The sequence below is a fragment of the Orcinus orca genome, chromosome 16 (assembly GCF_937001465.1).
Source record: "Orcinus orca chromosome 16, mOrcOrc1.1, whole genome shotgun sequence".
Classification (NCBI taxonomy): domain Eukaryota; kingdom Metazoa; phylum Chordata; class Mammalia; order Artiodactyla; family Delphinidae; genus Orcinus; species Orcinus orca.
The window spans coordinates 57,581,700-57,602,260 of NC_064574.1; the positions used below are offsets into that span (position 1 = coordinate 57,581,700).

The 20,561-nt window shown below is 42.9% G+C and overlaps 1 protein-coding gene across 1 annotated transcript in view; it reads right to left on the reverse strand.

The window, feature by feature from the left end:
* Window positions 1-20,561, reverse strand: part of GRIN2A (glutamate ionotropic receptor NMDA type subunit 2A) — a 374,217-nt gene that overhangs the window by 54,717 nt on the left and 298,939 nt on the right. Inside the window, exon 9 of the mRNA XM_049699105.1 lies at window positions 16,358-16,518. Coding sequence (XP_049555062.1) covers window positions 16,358-16,518 — 161 coding nt within the window. The remainder of the gene's footprint in view (window positions 1-16,357; window positions 16,519-20,561) is intronic.

The window sequence follows — 20,561 nt, forward strand, 5'->3', positions numbered from 1 at the left end:
GTCTAAAGCATTACTGAGAATTAAGAATCTCTTTGGGGACTTCCCTGGTGGCACAGTGGTTAAGAATCTGCCTGCCATTGCAGGGGACACAGGTTCAAGCCTTGGTCTGGGAAGATCCTACATGCCACGGAGCAAATAATCCCGTGAGTCACAACTACTGAGCCTGCGTTCTAGAGCCCGTGAGCCACAACTACTGAAGTCCGCATGCCTAGAGCCCATGCTCCATAACAAGAGAAGCCACCGCAGCGAGAAGTCCATGCACTGCAACGAAGAGTAGCCCCCGCTCACCGCAACTAGAGAAAGCCTGTGCCAGCGCTGCCAAAACCAAATAAATAAATAAATAAATAAATTAAAAAAACGAATCTCTTTGATGAGAACTGAATGTATTTTTTTAGGGCACATCAAAGCCTCGCTAGGAGGAGGAGCACGTCAGCCAGTAATTCAGGCCAGTCAGCACGTTTGGGCAACTGTGGAACAGTGGACGGGGTTCAGGTCCACCTTTGCCAGCTCTATGAATGAGACCCAGTCATGGGACCTCTTCGAGCTTTGGTTTTCTCATCTGTAGGATGGGGGAATAGCTCATTCACAGGGCTGGATATTGGATGGATGGAAACGGGAGTGAAGGTGTTTTGGAAATTGCACACCCTGGTGCAAATTCAGGACTTTGCTGGGGCAGTGATGATGTCATTGCGCAGAGAAGCGATGGTGCAGGTCATCGTCAAGCACCCAGACACAGGGCTATTAGTGGGTGAAGGGCATTCATGGGCCAAGAAGTGGTACCCCTGAGGATACCTTTGAATGTGCCTGCTTGGGCAGGAGACACTCAATACAGAGATTGTACCTGACATCAGCACGGGATGGTCTAAAATAGGCTTCAGGAAAATGGCCTAGAATCACATTATGACTCTGAGTTTGTGAATACAAACTTCAAAGTCAGAATTATACCAACACTGATGCACTTTCACTAAGGAAGCATTTTTCAGAGCAAAGTCTGTTACATTAATTTAATTCCCAGATCAATGTCTCGCATAGCATAGTTGAATTGTTTCCAATTTTTTTGGAAACTACTTTCACTGGGATCAATTCTTTTGTGTTGGAATTTTATAAGGATTTGATTCATTGATCAGAATTTGGACCATAATAAATTTTACTAAATTTATAACTTCTGCCATTTTGAGTTTTCTTTTGTGGGTATGGTTGCCACCAAGTCCAATTCTTCTGGGTCAAAACTGTTCAGAGAGGCAAAAGTGGCCAAGAAGATTCAAGTCATCTATGGCTTTGTAGTCAATAACAAATTTCACTCTGTGTGCTTTTTGTTGTTGTCAGTTTAATTTGTGTTGATTAATTCTTCCAGTAATATTCACTGTGAATTGGGTAAAAAAGATGGATGGTGAATATTTACTTTTTAACTGAGAAAATTCTGTGCAGTATCGTAAGACTGAGACACAGAGAGGCAGAGAAGGAGGGAGGAAACGAGGGAGGGAAAAATACAGATGGAAGCAGGCTCCAAGGAAAATGGGAAGACAGTGAGAGAGAAAGAGAGAAAGGAAAGAACAGGAAAGCGAGAGTGAGGGAAAGAGACAGAGAAGGAGAAAGAGGTTAAGACAGAGAGGGAGAGAATGAAGAGAGGGAGATGGACTTACAGGGAGAGACTAAGAGACAAGAGGGAGGGAGAGGGAGGCAGAGAGATGGAGAAAGAGAGAGAGGGAAGAAGGAAGGAAAGAAGGAGGGAGGGAAGGAAAGAGGGAAGGAGGGAAGGAGGGAAGGAAGGAGGGAAGGAGGGAGGGAGGGAAGGAGGGAGGGAGGGAAGGAAGGAGGGAGGGAAGGAGGGAGGGAAGGAAGGAGGGAAGGAAGGAGGGAAGGAAGGAGGGAAGGAAGGAGGGAGGGAAGGAGGGAGGGAAGGAAGGAGGGAAGGAAGGAGGGAGGGAGGGAAGGAAGGAGGGAAGGAGGGAGGGAGGGAGGGAGGGAGGGAAGGAAGGAAAGGAAACAAGGGCAAACACAATACAAACATACAGTTTGCCTACTGACTAACAACCACAAAAACAGGAAAAGGTTAAAGTGATACAGAAAATCCCCTCTTCGTTACTGTTGAATTTAACATGGAATTTAACAAACTAACCTTGTCCAAGTTGGTGATAGATCATGTAATACAATCTTTTAATTTTTCAGAAGAGAAAACCGAAGGCTGGAGGTCTCAGTCCTGGGTGTTCCGCAGAGTCAGTGCTCCCAGACCTGTCTACCACCTGCCAAAGCAAAGCATCCTCGAGGCACTGCTGCAGGGCTTCCCAAATCTGAGCGCATGTCCTCAGGTGGGATGTCGGGTCAGAGGAGCACTACTGTGGGGTTTTGGGTAAGTCTGTGCACATATCCAAACCTTGATTTCCCCATCTGACCAGAAGGAAAACCACCTCTCCCATGTGGTCGTACTCTGGTTGAAGGAAGGAATGGCTATAAATTTGCTTGATGAATTATAAAGCACTATGCAAATGCTATTCTTTCTTCATGTTACCACTCATGTTCTGCCATAGGAAAGGTATTGATTCCAGCTGACACGTAAATCTTTTGTAGAGTTTCTTAGTAGATACTCTCCAAGGGTTGGGATCAGAGTAAACACTCTACTGCAGGTATTCCATGGTGCACAGCATATTATGAAAAATGCTCATGTTACAGAGAATGTTTGCTTTGTTCAGACTTTTCCTGAATGTTTCCTATGTGCCAGACACTGCTCTTTGCCTGCATATCTCATTTAATCCTTACAACAGTTCTAAGTGCAAGTTCCTACGTTATGTTTCCGAAGTGAAGAAATCATACTTACCATCATCTTATAAACAAAAAAACCGAGATCTAAGAAGTTAATTAACTTGTCTAAGGTCCCACAGCTGAATGTTAGCAGAGAGGGAATTCGAATCCAGGATGCTGGCTTTTAAGCATCATAACCCACTCCTGGTAGTGACAATGATCCTGCTAAACTTGCCACACACTAGGACTGAAAGACAGGGACTCTCAAAGGCCAGAAAATATATGAAAGTGAGAGACTGGGAAAAGAATCAATATTTAATGAAACCCTATTATGTGTCTGATACAGTGCCGGCTACTTTCCCTAAGTCAATTCATTTAATTCTCAAAGGAATCTGGGAGACAGGATTTGAAAGATGTGGGAAACCGTCTCAGAGAGGTTATTTAATTTGCCAAAGGTCACACAGTTGGTAATTATCAGAGTCAGAATATGAAGCTAGGTATTTCTCAATCCAAAGTTGATGCTCTGCACCATGGGGTCACTCAGAAAATAAGTAAATCAATCAATCAATCAATCAGTTGAATAAGATTAACCTCTTCTAGAAGATATAAATACTCTGACCCAGAAATTCTACTTCTTGAGATCATTCCTAGAGAATTACTTGCAGAAGTGCCTAGAGGACTCATCATGGAGTTTTAACGTGCCCATATTACTAAGTGCTCCCTGGAGGGAAACAGTCTAATAAACTGTGATGTATGCAAACCATGGAATTCTTTCCAGCTGTCAAAGAGAATGAAGGCAAAAGACACCTACAGATATGGAAGGCGCCTCAAACACATTATTAATTGAAAACCAAACTGTGCCTTACTGTTTGATAGCATGAATTCATAAAAGTGCTAACAAAAGATCAAGATGAAAAAAAATTAATTACATGCGACTGAGAGAACTGATGAGGATGATTATAATTTTTGTGACTTTCTGTTTGAGTAAAAAAAAAAAAATCCCACAAGGACTCAGAGGCAAAAAATATACAAATCAATTTTCACTGCAAAGTAAAGGAGCTGTTAGAGTGGAAGATTACTGGATTGAATGTCAATATTATGACACAGTATGAGTGTGTTTCGTGTTTGGTAATTGCAATCATTGTTGCTTTTGTTGTGGCCATCCATTTACAATGCTTGGTATCAGTCTATTTACCTCTTGTAAAAATAAAATACAGTGTGTGTGAAAAAAAAAAAAAAGTAATCCACCTGCCAATGCAGGGGACACAGGTTCAAGCCCTGGTCCGGGAAGATCCCACATGCCGCGGAGCAACTAAGCCCGTGCGCCACAACTACTGAAGTCCGTGCACCTAGAGCCCGTGCTCTGCAACAAGAGAAGCCACCGCAGTGAGAAGCCCGTGCACCGCAACGAATAGTAGCCTCCGCTCGCTGTAACTAGAGAAAGCCCATGTGCAGCAACGAAGACCCAACGCAGCCAAAAAAAAAAAAAAAAAAAAAAAAACTCATAGAACTAGCTTAAAATTTTTCTTCTCCTTCAATTCTCCACAATTACATTAATTTCGTTTCTGGTTTTTATAATTTTATTCTGCTTACTTCGTTGTTATATTCTCTTCTATTTTTTTCTAAGGTAGATGCTTGCATTATGCTTTACCCATCTATTTTTTTACCAGTGTATTTGGTTGATGGCATAAATTTCACGGTAGGCACTGCTTTTGCTACATCTCACAATTTAGCTCAAAATAAATTTAATTTCTCTTGAAAAAAAAAACCACATTATTAATTGAAAACCAAACTGTGCCTTACTGCACAGAGTTTGATAGCATCCCACAGAACAAAATTTTATAATTATGTGTGAACATATAAATATATGCAAATGCATCTAACAAAGGTCTAGGAGAAACGGCACGTATATCAGACAGATAACAATGCTTACCTGCTGGGGGTGGGGGTGATTTGGGATTGGGTCGTGGTCAAATGGATGCTTATTTATCTGCATTTTTTACAATGAGAATATATTTTTTAATGAGAAGCAATGCAGCATAGTGGTTAAGGGCATAAATGCTACAGTCAGTTCAAATCCCAGCTCTGAAGCTTACTTGCCTGGCCAGGGACTTAACCTCTGCATGACAGCGCAGAGGGGCCAAATGTGCCATCCTAAATTGTGTCTCTTAGGCATGAAGACTAAGTTAGGCTGATTATTTTTAAGAAACGAAGACTCAGGAAGCCATTCTTTTTACCTCCTCCTTACCTGACTAAATAACTTAGATGAAGGGTCTGTTCCCAGAATAGAGCTACCACCAGAGATGTCTGCAAAGAATACAGGCTAAGTGTGTTGGGGGAAACCAGGCAGGGCCTGGAGGTCAGACTCCTCTCTGTGTCCCACTGTCTCTGCTGGTGCAGCAAACATTTATTTACCAAGCATTTGCTCTTCCATTTCCATGTGAACAGCTTCCTCCCCTTTGAAGTCTCAAACTCCCACCCCCAACATCCTCTTTTGTCTTTAGCTGAAGATGGTATTTAAGGTGAGGCTTGGGCCATTTTGGTAAGTAACCCAGTTCTCCTGGGTCTCTCCCATGCATATATGTTATTAAAGTTTTGTTTGACTTTCTCCTGTTAATCTATCTCCTGTCAATTTAATTCTTCAACCAGCCAGGAAAAAGCTAGAAGAGTAGAGTAAAATTTCTCCCCCACTCCCAACAATAGCTTCTCTGTGTACACAGTGGAGATGCTGAACGTACCAACCCTCACGGGGCGGTTGTGAAGATTAAATGAAGAATTATAGGTAAAGTGCTTACAAGAGCGTCTGGCACAGAGCAAGGACAACTAAGCAACTGAGATTAGGAAGCAGGGATGGACACTAGCTAGCAGAATAATCGCATTGCCCAATGGTGGCGGTCTATACCCAGGAGCCCGTACTGCATTTATGTGCACTGGGCATTGGGGTGGGTCACTCCCCACAGCGCATACTCGGGTGGAGCGCTGGGGGGTGAGGCCTCCCCCACAGACCCCGGAGGTGAGCCTTCTGTGGCAGTGCTCACGTCGGACACCTGTCGGACACTGGTGCCTAAGGGAGTGTGTTGGGTTGAATAGTGTCCTCCCAAAATTCACATCCACCAGAACCTGGGAATGTAATCTTATTTGGAAATTGGGTCTTTCCAGATGTAATTAGTGAAGGATCTCAAGACAAAATCATCCTGGATTTAGGTGGGTCCTAAATCTGATGACTTAGAAGAAGAATCCCTTGTAAGAAGAGGAGGGACTTCCCTGGTGGTGCAGTGGTTAAGAATCCGCCTGCCAATGCAGGGGACATGGCTTTGAGCCCTGGTCTGGGAAGATCCCACATGCGGTGGAGCCACTAAGCCGGTGCGCCACAACTACTGAGCCTGCAAGCCACAACTACTGAGCCCACACACCACAACTGCAGAAGCCCACGCGCCTCGAGCCCGTGCTCTGCAACAAGAGAAGCCACCGCAATGAGAAGCCTGCACACTGCAACGAAGAGTAGTCCCCGCTCTCCGCAACTAGACAAAGCCCGCGTGCAGCAACAAAGACCCAACGCAGCCAAAAATAAATAAATAAATATATTTGAAAAAAGAGGAGACACGCAAGGAACAAGGTCATATGGAGACAGAGGCAGAGATCTGAACGATGCTTCCACAAGCCAAGAGGCCCCAGAAACGGGAAGAGACAGGAATTTCTCCCCAGAGCCTTCGGACGGAGCGTGGCCCTGCCAATACCTCGCTTTTAGACTTCTGGACTCCAGAACCGGGGGAGAATACATTTCTCTCGTTTTAAACCCCCAAGTTTGTAGTTATTTGTTATGGCAGCCACAGGGAACTACCGCAGTGGGGAAAGCTGAGGCGTGGTACCTGAATTCCTATTGCTCTTCCACCTGCATTTCTCTCGATGGAATGAGGCTAGACTTGCTAAGGCAGAGGCTGCTGTCTAGGCCCCAACCACTCACCACGGGGTATGGACAGCATCTCCCAACCTGTGCTAAGGCCTCCCATGGCCTGAGCTAGCCCAGCACCAGGAAAACTCACTCCTCCCCCTGCTGCTAGAGCAAGAGAACACACAGGGCTGATGCTTTAACACCGAGACCATTTAGCACCTGGGTCAGTAGGAGCTTGTTTACAGTTTTCACAGTGGAGAGAAAGGAAGCACACCACTGAGGTTTTCCAAACCTGAGCCACTGATGGGCAGGAGCGCCAACTTCCCTGGTTCTACCTCCCCACCCGCCCCCCTAGCCTCATACGCCTCATAACAAAGACGTCCAACCCTTCCCAGAATCCTTCACTTGTCAGGACAAGCAGACAGTTAGATGTCATGAGTAGAAAGAGATGATGGGCTGAGTCTGAATGCCAGCTCTGCCAATCACGTAACCTTTGAACAAGTTGCTTCTGCTCCTTGAGCCTCAGTTTCACCTTCTGCAAAATGGAGAGAACACCTATTTGGCAGAGTTGAATCAGGATGAAATGAGATGACACATTTGAAGTCTCCATGTGCATCTGACAATCAATAAGCAGAGGTGATTCCTAAGGAGACAAGGAGATGGAATCTGCCAGGAAGCTCCTGCTTGTTCAGTCTCCCCAGGGAGAATTTCCTAACCACGTGTATCCGAATACAAGGAATACATCCTGTTTTGGGTTGGTTTTCCTCTGTGAGTTCATTTTTTCCCTCCATTTCAATAAAAGAAGAAATATTGACCATTTTAAAAGCAGTGTCAAGACTTTCAAAGGAAAAATAGACATTTTGAATTATGAACAAAATTAGTTCTTGGTTTTGTATAATACTGCGTAATTAGAAATAGGCTAATTGTGCACTGTTACGGGAATGTTCATATTTAGTATTTTAAGTTGTGACTCAAAGCATAGGCTCTGGAGCAAGTGTGACCACAGACGAGCTATTTTAATCTCTCTGTGCCTATTTCTTCGATTGTAAATCACTATCCCGTAGGGTTGTTATGAGGTTTAAATAAGATACTGCAGGCAAAGCATTCAAAACAGTACCTGGCACATAGGTAAGCTCCCAGTAAATGGTATCTATCAGTTTGAAATACCTCTCTTAGTTCCCAAAACAATTCAGGCAGGTTATTCAAACTGCAGTAGAAGAAGGTTTAAACATATCGATAAAGCAATTTGAGTGAACTGAATTCTGAGATGGAATAGCTGGTAAGGGCTTAGGGAAAGTCTGAAAGCAGATATTCAGGCCATAAGCTCTCCGCAGTTGCTAACAGAAGATCATAAATTAAGCTCCGAATTATGTAGAAACCCAAGCAAAAAGAACACTACAAGAAGTTACAGGACTTGCGTTGTCCACAAGATAAAAGAACCTTACAGTGAAGAAAGACAATGCTGTTTACTGTACAGAAGTCTGAGAAATGAGGTAGGATGACATTGTGAACAAATTGGTACAATAATGGTATCAGCAAGGTTTCTGAAATAACTATTTCTTGGAGGGTCCTCCAATGCCAGACAAGGTATGATGAAAATGCATAGCAGTAAAAGTTAAATTAATCAATCTTCCTCTAGCTCAGTGAAATATCTCCTAGTCATTAAATGTGATAATTGTCCAATAAAACCGTACAGATTTAACTGAGAAAAGTCAAACAGATTTGCATGGACACCGATTCAGTGTGTGTAAACTATGAACATGTGTACAAATCCCCGAAGGAAATGCAGGAAGAACTGAAGAATTATGTTCAGAAGAAACTTTTTTTCTTATTAGTATAAGTAATACTTTTGTTGCAGAAAATGTGTTAAGTATAAAAGGGGTAGAAAGAAGCCCACAACCCTCATCATCTAGCAATATCTCTGATAACCTTTGATGTATTTCATTTCAGTTTCCTTTCTTTTCTCTTTCCTTCTCCTTCCATCTTTACAGAATTGGGATCCCACTTTATTCAACTTTTCCCCCATTTTTTTCTATTTTTAATACTTTATGGGTGGCCTTGAACATCCATTCATATAGTTTTAATGGAGTTTCACAAGAGATCATTTCAAGTACAAAAAAGATGTCTCTGCTTCCTTGAGTTTTTATTAAGGGTAAAATTCCTACCTCTCTGATGTGGTAGCAATTATTTCTGAGCTTTACTTGCAGTGTGGGGGTGGATCTCAGAAACCAGGTCACTGTAGATCTGATGTCCTCTGGAGACGACGCTATTCCAGTTAAGAGAACAGCTCACCGAACCTTGAGGTCTACACCTGTTATCGAACTCAGCATCTGGAAATGAACCCTCTGAGTGGGATTCTGCTTGACTGACAAAATATAGCTCATAAATCATGCTCAGATGGCACCCTTGAAAGAACTTGCTCTGCATGGCAACTCAACATCTATGAGCATCCTTATGCCTTCCTGGTCTACCTTGGCAAGTTCAACATCCCTGGACCAGTTTCCTTTGAGGATGGAAAGAAGGATGCTATGATCTTATCAACTCCCAGATTGTCAATTGATAATTATGTATTATGTAATACATGTATATTATATACAATATTAAATATGTATATACATATATATAAAATTTACCTCCGCAAAGAATCTCTATGGCATGCAGATTACTTCAAGCTGAAAACAATCAGGGCCCAAAAGACTCAAGAAGAAACTGTGACCTTCCTCCTAACTGCCTGAAAGAACTAGACTGAGGGCCTGTTCCCAGATTAGAGCTACCAGCAGAGAATACGGTGGGCTAAGTGTGGTGAGGAAAACTCTAGGCAGGGCCTAGAGATCAGAGTGTACGACACTGTCTCTGCCTGGTCCAACAGGTGTTTATTTACCAAACATTTGCTCCCCATCTCCATATGAATTGCCTTCCTCCCCTCTGAAGTCCCAAACCACTACCCTCAACATCCTCTTTTGTCTTTAGCTGAAGATGGTATTTAAGGTGAGGGTTTGGCCATTTTGGAGAGTTACTCAGGTCTCTCTCATGTATACACGTTATTAAACTTCTGTTTGATTTTCTCTTGTTAATATGCCTCACGTCGGTTTAATTCTCAGACCGGCCATAAGAATCTAGAAGGGTAGAGGAACATTTCTTCCTCCCCAATAATATAATATGTAACTTCGGTCTCCATTTCTCCCTTGAGCTCTGACCTCATATATCCAGCTGCCTCCCTGGCATTGCCAAGTTGGGAAGCAAGCCCAACTCCTACAGTCAATGATTCTACAATGTAAGTTCTTAGTTAAATAGCGTGTTGGGTAATTAGTTAACCTTGTAGAGCCTTAGGTTCTTCATCGCTTAAAGTACCCAGCGCATAGGAGTAATAGTACACAGCTCAAAGGAATAATAATGCTCAGGTCATAGGAGTGATAGTACTCAGCTCTTAGGAGTGTTCTGAGGATTAAACGAGATTATGCATGTGAAGCGCCTGGAGCTGCATCTCACAGATGGTTAGGTTTCAATCAACGCAGAGATGAAATATGACGATGTTGTCCCGAAGGCACTGCCGACTTAACTCATCCAAACCTAAATATGTGTTTCTCCACGCCTCTACTCATTCTGAGCCCTTCCTCTTCTTGGTCCTGTCCATTCCTCACAGAACACCATCTCTCAATATTCAATGAATTAACCTCTCAAAACAGGGATTCCTCATCCCTACAGGCTTGGAGAAGCTGTGTCTTAGAACAGAGGGGTTCAGTGCTCACCTCTTCTATAAAGACAGTTCTGACACTTGCAAATAGATGTGACCACCCTCATCCTTTGATTTTTACAGACACATTATACAGTTTGGGCCTTGTAGAAAAATGCCTACTGGCAAAAGGCAACCCTCCTTTCCAATTCTTCTCCCAAACTACTCAATGTAAGTGAAGGCAAAAGATGCCCGTCTGTTTCCCAACATTGTTGGGCTGAAAATGAAATCAGACAGGGGACTGGGGGGCCTGATGCCGAAAATTAAAGCTTCTAAAGGAAACTGGGACTTTTCCGTAAATTTATATACACATAATTGGACATGAAAACCAGTTAAAATAAAAAACATAAACCATCCCACTATGTCTTCAAATATTAGCCTCTTCAGAGTCGTAGGAATGTTGATTGTTTAATTGAAATCTGGCGTAAGTGCTATGCTTGCAGTTTTGCCTACTTGCCAAAACTGCTTGGAGAACATCAGCTTCTGATGACTGAGCATTTATAAATCTAAATCTGTCTCCACTCATTTCAGCTTCAGTTCCCTCTTCTAAAGCAGATGGTCCCAAAATTTGATTAGTGTGCATCAGAATCACCTGAAGAGCTTGTTACCACATGCCGATTCCCAGGCCCCTGCCCCAGCGATTCTGGTTCTGTTGGCTCAGTGGGGCTCAAGAATGCACATCTTTATCAGCACCCCTACTGATTTAGACTCAGGCTACGCTTTGCGAAACGCTGGTGTAGAAACCTGGGGTCATGAAATGCCCGTCCGCCTTTGGTTAGGGAGAACCCCACATGTCAGAACAGACTTGTTCCTGGAAAACCTTACCTATCAATGTTTGTACAACAAACATTCGGTGCAAATCCTATTTTCTCACTGATTTACTCGATATTTTCTGGGATACTTTATCTCCATTTATTACACATTTCAACAAACAATGATACTTTACAACTTAGTTTCAAGTGACACTTAACAACTCAGTTTCAAGTTGCTCTGTCCCTATGGTCTTAGGTGATTCTGCATCCCGAAGATAAGCTACATGTTTATATTGGCTGGCTTACTCTTTATATGCGTAATGTATTTATTGAACTCTTTTAGAATAGTAGTTCTCAAATTTTAGCTTGGATCAAAATCACCTGGAACAGCAGCATGCTTGTTAAAATGCAAATTCACAGGCTCCATCATTAAAGAGAAGGTCTTGTGTTGGGTCCAGAAATTTGCGTTTTTACAAGTAACCATTTGATTCAGGTAGAGTTGGTCCATTGGCCAGGCTTGGAGACACCCAGCTTTGGAGAATTATTCTAAATCCTTTCTGCAAAAATGACAGCTGTTCATAATTGTGGTTTGTCTGGATTTTGTATTTTGGAAAGTTCTAAATAAGTGTTCGAGTGTTGACACAAGTAAAAGAATCTCAGAATTACTTCAGAGATTGGAGAATCCAGCCCTTTCACTTTTTAGATGGGGAAACTGAGGTTCAGAGAGGTGACATGACTTGTCTACGGCCACAGCTAGCTAATGATAGAGCCCAGACTCAAACCAAGCTGGGACCCTCATTCAACCACAATGCAAAATCCCCCAGTCCCAGACTCTTCCAGGAAGTTACAACCCATAAAGAAGCTTCCCCATTTCACTGACCCTGGTGTATACGAACATATATTCACTAAGCCACAGATATCACTGAGACTTGTGGGTGGTGGGGTAGGACCCAGTAGCTGAGCTACATGCTCTGGGGTTTTTAAGCCAAGCCTCACTGGACTTAAGGGTATTGGGGGTAGGAATATCCTGAAATTCAACAATTCAGAAACACATAGGGTACCTCCCTCTACCTTCCAGAGGGATAGAAACTTCTAGAGATGCTGTACATGGTGAAGGAAGGGAATAACTATTTTTTAAAGCTGGAGTTTATTATTATTATTACATGAGAAGTTTGTTTTATTATTCCTTAAACCCTCATGATATTTACTCTTGTGAAATTATTTCATAATACATTTCATATTTTAAAGTAATGTATTTCATAATGAAAAATTTTAAAAGCAAATGAGATGGGAGAGGGAAAAGGCAACTAAGTGTGGTGTAGTAGACACTTGAAAGACAGAAGTCTCAGGATGATGAGCAGATACGATCAACACAAAGAGTTTGTCAGATCTTGGTGCAGTTCAGTGGTGGCAGTTCTTAAATTTTGGTTCTCATAATCATTTGAGAAGTTGTATTCATCTCTCATACTCTACACCAAGAAAAATTCCGAATATTAAAAATGCCACCAAAATAGAAAGCAGGAGAAAATTATTTTGTAACCTGAGTGAAAAGGATTTTTGAATTACGACTCAAATTCCAGAAGCCATAAAAAAGATTGATAGGTGTGACCACAAAAAACATAGATCTCTGTGGAAAAAAATATCTACAAGCTCAAAAGACAAACTAACAGCAGCAAAAAAACTGGGACAGGGCTTCCCTGGTGGCACAGTGGTTGAGAGTCCGCCTGCCGATGCAGGGGACACGGGTTCGTGCCCCGGTCCGGGAGGATCCCACATGCCGCGGAGCGGCTGGGCCCGTGAGCCATGGCCGCTGAGCCTGCGCGTCCGGAGCCTGTGCTCCGCAACAGGAGAGGCCACAACAGTGAGAGGCCTGCATACCGCAAAAAAAAAAAAAAAAAACTGGGACAAACATGTGTAATCACATCACAAATAAAGGGCTCATTTCTCTAACAGATAAATTAATAAGAAAAACCATCAAATCAACAGAAAAAAATAAGGCACACTTTCAAAAAAGGAACTGCAGAAGGCTTTTCATTACATTTGGTAAAAATCTACTGATAACAAGATGGTGCATATTAAAAAATATTTTGTCACGTTTTACCTATTAGCAAAATTTTAGAAGACTGATGATACACTGTGTTGGCAAAGGTTTTGGGGAGATACGTACCCTCATTCATTGATGGTAAAGGTGAATTTCCTTGGGAGGGAAATTTGTCAATGTCTGTCAAAATTACTATCACGTGTACTCTTTGACCCAGCAGTCCGAGAAATTTATTTGACATTGGATGTGACACATAGGTAAGGATATTCACTGCAGTATTGTTTGTAACAAGAAAAAATGAGATCTAAATATCCATTAGTCGGAGACTGATTAAATACCGTGTGATACACTCACACGATGAAAGACTATAAATCTTTAAAACTTAACTCTGTAGCTATTTATGCTTTGATAGAGAAAGATCTGGAAGGACACACAGGAAAGTAGTAAATGTGGTTACTATGGAGGGTACTAGGCGAATAAGGAACAGTGTGGAAGGAAGGCTCTTCACTGTTTATCTTTTTATATACTACTTTTTGATTTTTGAATCGTGTAAATGTACTATCTGTTCAAAATTTAATTTAAATAACTTAAATAATTCACTGAGGAACCTGTTAAACATGTAAGTGTTTTCCCCTGATATTAACTCCACTGAGACAGAATCTCCAGGAATGAGCAGGAATGTCCTCACCCCTAAGGGTGCATGTAGTTATTTCTTAGAAAGAAAAGACTCACACCCCTTTAGCTCTAGTTTCTGAGTTTAAAGTAATGTGTCATGCATCCCCCTCATGGGAGATTGAATATAGGGTAAACCCACCATCTGCCCAAGTTTGCTAAGATGGATGTTATAACTATTATATGGCTTCCCAAGAACAAACTGTATAATTTATGGCCAGGGATGGTTTCTATTTCTCTACTCCTTTTTGTTTGCATTGTTTAAAAAAAGTGAAAAAGAAAGAAAACAACCCATTTTGTGCTCTGGGTGGCAGATGGATGAGGAGGGAAACAGCCAGCCTTCAAGCATTTTTTCTAACCATTGTCATCACATTTATGCTCATGGTTTGTCCAAAGCAACAGTATATATGATGAAAAGACCACAGTGAAAACAAACAAAAACCCATACCCATGGCTAAGCTGCAAAGTCATCAAAAATTTGTCTTTTCTGGTATCTACTAAAATTGAACATACCACATTCTATAGCTCAGCAATTTCCACTCTTAGGTATATAACAAGAAACATGTACTCACTTGTACAACAAAAGACATGTAGGAGAAAGCCCTTAGGAGCTTTACTCATAATAGCCCCACATGGGACACTACCCTAACATTCATCAAGATTAGAAAAGATGTGTGCATTTTGGTATATCCCCACAGTGAAATTCTACACAGCAATGAGAATGAAAGAACTGGAATGACACACAGTGATCTCACTAACAGAATGATGAGTCAAATAAAGACAAAAAAGAAAACATACGGTATGATTTTATTATATGTTAGAATAACAGGGCAAAAGAATGTACTGCTTTAGAAGCGAGGATGATCTACAAAGATAGTAACTGGAAGAGGGTGTGTGTGTGTGTGTGTGTGTGTGTGTGTGTGTGTGTGTATGTGGTGGGGGGTTGTAGGGATTGGTGACATCTTGTTAATTGAACTGGATGGTCAGATCAGTTTGGACAAAGTCATCCAGCAGTATACTTAATACTTGTACTTTTCTGCATTTTTTGTCATGCTTTTTAGTAAAAAGTTTTAAAAAGTCATTCCAAGCCAGAATGAGCAGTGTGTGAATGAGTTTTAGATAAGAAATGGGTTCAGCTTCTAAATAAATGCTGTCCCAGCCCGTTGGGATACCAAAGAGATTCCAAAGAGACTGAAACGACAAAATGTCATTGGCCAAAGCTCCTGGAAATTATGCAGAGATCCGGGCTTGATGGCTTAGAGGGGCCCCCTCTGCCCCACCAGACACAAAGCAGCAGCAAGGCCTTCGCAATGGGCCTGCAGAACAGCCCACAGGCAGAAGCTGCGCATTAATCGGCAAGGAGAAGGCACTACATCCCGCTTTACTTGCCAGGGATCCCTGACAGTTGAGATGGTCCACGTAAGTAAATTTTCTGGATAAGCAAAACTTTCCTTAATAAACAATCCTTTCATTTAAAACAGAATCTTTTTTTTTTTTTAGTGGTACGCGGGCCTCTCACTGCTGTGGCCTCTCCCGTTGCGGAGCACAGGCTCCGGACGCACAGGCTCAGCGGCCATGGCTCACGGGCCCAGCCGCTCAGCGGCATGTGGGATCTTCCCAGACCGGGGCACGAACCCGTGTCCCCTGCATCGGCAAGCAGACTCTCAACCACTGCGCCACCACGGAAGCCCCAGAATATTTTTTAATGGAACCCTTTCAAAAACACATTTCACACTTCCCTGACTTTTCAAAAAGTTGAAGAGTCCATGGAATAGAATTTAACCTTTACAGCAAATAACAACACTAGCAATTATGTCCTATCTCTGTGCCAGGCACTGTCCGAAATGTTTTACCGCAAATTTTCTCTCTTAGTCCTCATAAAACTCCTATGAATTAGGTCCTATCATTATTCCCATTTTATGTATGAGGATGAGAGTGACTGAAGAACTGTCCAAGGTCATAAAATAGGTCTTCTGTTTACAGCTTCAGTTATTTCGTGTCTGCTATCCTCCGCAATGCCAACAGGTAGACGGAAACGTTAGCTGTACCTTTAGAGAGACTGAGTTCCCAGCTTTTCTCTCCGTATTTCCTTTCTCCTTCCTCAATGTGACACTCTTAGTTTTCACAGAAAGCTACATGCCATAAACTCCTATCTAAAACCAGATGAAAACTTACAGTACTTTGTTTTCACCACATTAAATAAACTCCATCTCCTTAGATCTCCCTATTGGCTAAAATATCCCATTGAGTTGGACCAACTTCTTTATCAGTTTAAGAAACCCCTCTGGTTCTCTGCATTTCAAAGTGTCCTGGATTTGCTTTTTCTTAACACAGTTCAGAAGGAAGCTTGTGATACTCATCAGATTAGCAAAAGCAGCCCTCAACTGGGGGCCTTCTTGACTTCCAGCTCGGCTCTCGAGAACATACAACAGTGGGGGCAGACAAGCACAAAGGCAAGGTGTGCAGTCATTTTCTGTAAGGTGTGTGGATGGGCAGGCCTGCAGAGCAAAAGAAACCGTCATCCTTACCCTGTTTTCAAGCTGACCAAGGCGTCCTCTACTCCCTTCTGATTAAATTTGGTCATGTACTGATGCATGTAGGGGTAGTTGTTCCGAATGTTTCTCTCCGTACTGCCGTTGGGCACCGTGCCAAATCGAAAGGGAGGGGAATAGTCGTGAGGTCTCTGAAACTGAAGAGAGACAGAGAAAGAAGGAGGAGGAGGAAGAATCAGCCATCATTCTGTCTTGCCTCAGGAGTTACACATATGCACGTGCTAGAACAGGACAGTAAACACCCACTCATTTTTGTGCTTCCTTTCTACTTAATCACACCTTCCACTGGTCTGGGAGCTCCAGGAAGTCAGAAACAGTGTCTGTCTTCTTCCTTACTGTTCCTCAGTGCCCAGCATAGGGGCTGGCTGGGTGTGCAATAGGTATCTGTTGGATGGAATTTTTCATCTCCATTATAGAGACCAGCCTAGTCCTAGGCTCACAGGCAGTGCTCAGGAAATGCTGATTAAGCTGGAATTAATGTATGACTTCAGTTCATTCATCTGCCTTATCATGAAATTTTCTGAGATCCTCACCAATCACTCCCTTCTCTGGACCCCACTTACAATTTCTTTCACCTCACCCAGAAAATGACAAAGGGGGGCAGAATTTGCCACTCCTGAAATATGCCTCTTTGGCATACGGATTATCTGGGGGCTGGTTATTTTTTAAGAAACAGCAGACACAGGAGAAACTCTGAAAACTGAGTAGAAGTTAACTCTTTTGGAAGAGGCAAAATCTTATATTTGTGAGGGTGTCTTCCTCTCTGTATCTGGAAGAGGATGACTAAATCTCTAAAACTCTTATCCATGGAAAAGGCAGCAACTTAAATCTGCCTCACTACCATGCCCTTGCTTACTGTGCTCTTCCTGGTCTCCTCCCAGAACTGGCCTTTCCTTCTCCCCCCACGCCCCATCACGCCTCCCATTACCCTACATCTTTCTTTTGTCTTCAGCTGAAGATAGTACTTAAGCTGGTGGTTTGGGCTATTTCGGGGAGTTACTCAGTTTTCCTGGGTATCTCCCATATATACAGATGGTATACATGTTTTTCTCCTGTTAGATCTGTCATTTATTATGGAGGGTAGAACCTGGAAGGGTAGAGGGACAATCATTTTTCTTCCCGTACAAAGACTCTATGTCATTCACTCACTCTCCAGCCATCATTCATTCATTTGCTCATGCATGCATGCGATACTTATTGTGGTCCTAACACAACCCAGGCATAATGGCAGCTTCCATGAACGTTTCTTGAGCTGAAGTCCATACTAACCATTAGCTTCCCGGTGATGCCCATGTCTGGTATGGCCTCTTGAGCCTCCATAAAGGCTCACTGTCCATGCTCTACTGGGTTTCCCTGATTGGCTGATGTTGTCTGTGAAGGGGGTCAGAACAGGCCTCCCTAGGATGTGCCACTTGGATCATGTGGTTGCTTTTTCATTCTATGAACGTCGTGTACTGCATTGACTTATTTTCATACGTTTCATCACCCATGCATTCTTGGGATAAATCTCACTTGGTCATGGCATATTTTTCTTTTTATATGCTGCTGCTTGATTTGGTTTGCTGGTATTTTGGTGAGGATTTTTGCATCAATATTTTAAAAAGATATTGGTCTATCATTTTTTTTCTTGTGATTCCTTTGTCTAGTTTGGTATCAAGGAAATTCTGGCCTCAGAGAATGAGTTAGGTAGTGTTCCTCCTCTATTTTTCTAAAGAGTTTGAGAAGGATTGGTGTTAATTCTCCTTTAAAACTGTTTGGTAAACTTCACCAGTGAAGGGGCTTCCCTGGTGGCACAGTGGTTGAGAGTCCGCTTGCCGATGCAGGGGACACGGGTTTGTGCCCCGGTCTGGGAAGATCCCACATGCCGCGGAGCGGCTGGGTCCGTTCTTTTTTTTTTTTTTTTTTTTTGTGGTACGTGGGCCTCTCACCGCTGTGTGCCCCCCTCATGGCCCCCCCACCCCCCAACCCCCGCCACGGAGCACAGGTTCCAGACGCGCAGGCTCAGCGGCCACGGCTCACAGGCCCAGCCGCTCCGCGGCATGCGGGATCTTCCCAGACTGGGGCCCGAACCCGTGTCCCCTGCGTCGGCAGGAGGACTCCCAACCACTGTGCCACCAGGGAAGCCCGAATTTTTCTATTCTTTTTTAAAAAAATTTTTATTGGAGTATAGTTGATTTACAAGGTTGTGTTAGTTTCTGGTATACAGCAAAGTGATTCATATATATATATGGATATATATATAAGAATATATATATTCTTTTTTATATTCTTTTCCATTATAGTTTATTAGAAGATATTGAATATAATCCCCTGTGCTATACAATATGACTTGTTGTTTATCTATTTTATATATAGTAGTTTGTATCTGCTAATCCCAAACTCCTAATTTATCCCTCCCCCAGATGTGCCACTTTGGCACATGATTTATTTTTAGCTGAAGGCAATTGAGACCCTGTGGGCTCAAGAGGAACTTTCCCTGCTCTGTTAAAGAATTTAAATTGGGGGCCTTGCCCATAATAAGAGTTATTACCAGAAATAACATTTTATGACCTGTGACAGGCAAACATTTAATTACTGAACGTCTGCTCTTCTCATCATCCTGTGAATTGCCCTCCTCCCCTCTGGAGCCCTAGGCCCCTAGCCTATTCCTTAGCTCAGGACAGCACATCTACCTCATTTTACCTTTCTGTCTCTGAACCTCTCATATATGTGGGGTTCCCGTATGTATGAAATTAAGTTAGATTTTCTCCTGTTAATCTGCCTCATGTCAATTTAATTCTTAGACCAGGCAGAACTATCTAGAAGGGTAGAGAAAAGTTTCTTTGCTCCCCATCTGTTCACACCTTCAGTGTTTGGGGCAACCTAACCAGATTGGGAGTCCAGAGAACTAGGTCTAAGTCCCAGAAATACAGTTAAAATCTAGAGGCAGCACAAGGCAATGGTTACAAGTGTGAGCTCAGCCTCACAGGTTCCAAAGTCAGCTTCTATTCCTTACAGACCGTGGGGCCTTAGAGAAGCCACCTTACTTCCCACTGCCTCCATTTATTTTCCATCTGCAGAGTGGGAAACACATGAGTACTTCCCTTGTGGGGTCAATGGGAAGATCTAAAACTTTTGTCAAGTAATTAGAATAGTGCCTGCAACAGAGTAAGCACTCAAAAATAAAACTACTCTTACTCGTCATTTCTGCCATCATCGTGGGCAAAAAAATTAACCTGGGCCTCATTTTTCTATGAAATATGGAATTCTGGAACTAGAAAGTGATGATTATAATGACTAGCATGTTTTGAGGATTTGCTGGGGGCCAGCACTGTGCTGAAAACTTCACAAACACTGGCTCACTTAATACAACAACACTGCCTGGTAGCTAATCTTTGAGGCTCCATTTTACAGATGAAGAAACTGAGGCTCAGAGAGGTTCTATGACCTACTTAAGATTACGCTCCTTGTAAACAGCAGCCCAGATTTCAAACCTAAGGTCTGAACTCTATCATTCCTCCGAGACCATTACTAGCGACCTCTCCTCTTTTAGAGGTGAGGACCTTGAGACCCAGAGAGGGAAGGACAACCAGCAAATCTCTGGCAGAACCAGGGCTGGGATCCAGAGGTCTCTCAGATTTCCACATCAGCATGTCTTCCACGGAACTGAGAAGTGCCGGAGGAAGTGTCCAAGTTTACCCAAGAGTCAGGCTAATCAGAAACATTATTCTTCTTTCTAGACACACACTTCTTTTCACTGTTAATTAAACTTTCCAGTTGAAGATTGCTCCCCTTAAATTAGGCACGCTGCCGCCTAATAAGCAGCCATAACTGGATTTGGGGGAAGTGGCCATGCATTGTCCCAGTGAGATCCTCCTGCTGGGCACCTTGTGTTGGGAGCGTGTGTGTATGTACAAGTGTGTGTTTGTGAACAGAAAATGCTCTTTGCACTCACTCAGGCAAGCAGTGCCTCAACTTACCACCTAAAAGGGGGAGGCACCAGCCCAGTCCTGTTTGCACAGCAGCTGTCTGCTCAGGGCACAGAGGCAGCAGCACTGCTCATGAATTTAGTCATCGTAGCAGCCGCTCCCAATCTCCCGAGACATCTGATGGCCTATTTGCCTAACTGCCTTCCCCTTCACTCACCCTCTGTAGCAGAGGAGACACGCAGCTCTTTTAGATCCCCTTCCTTCCCTGCGTT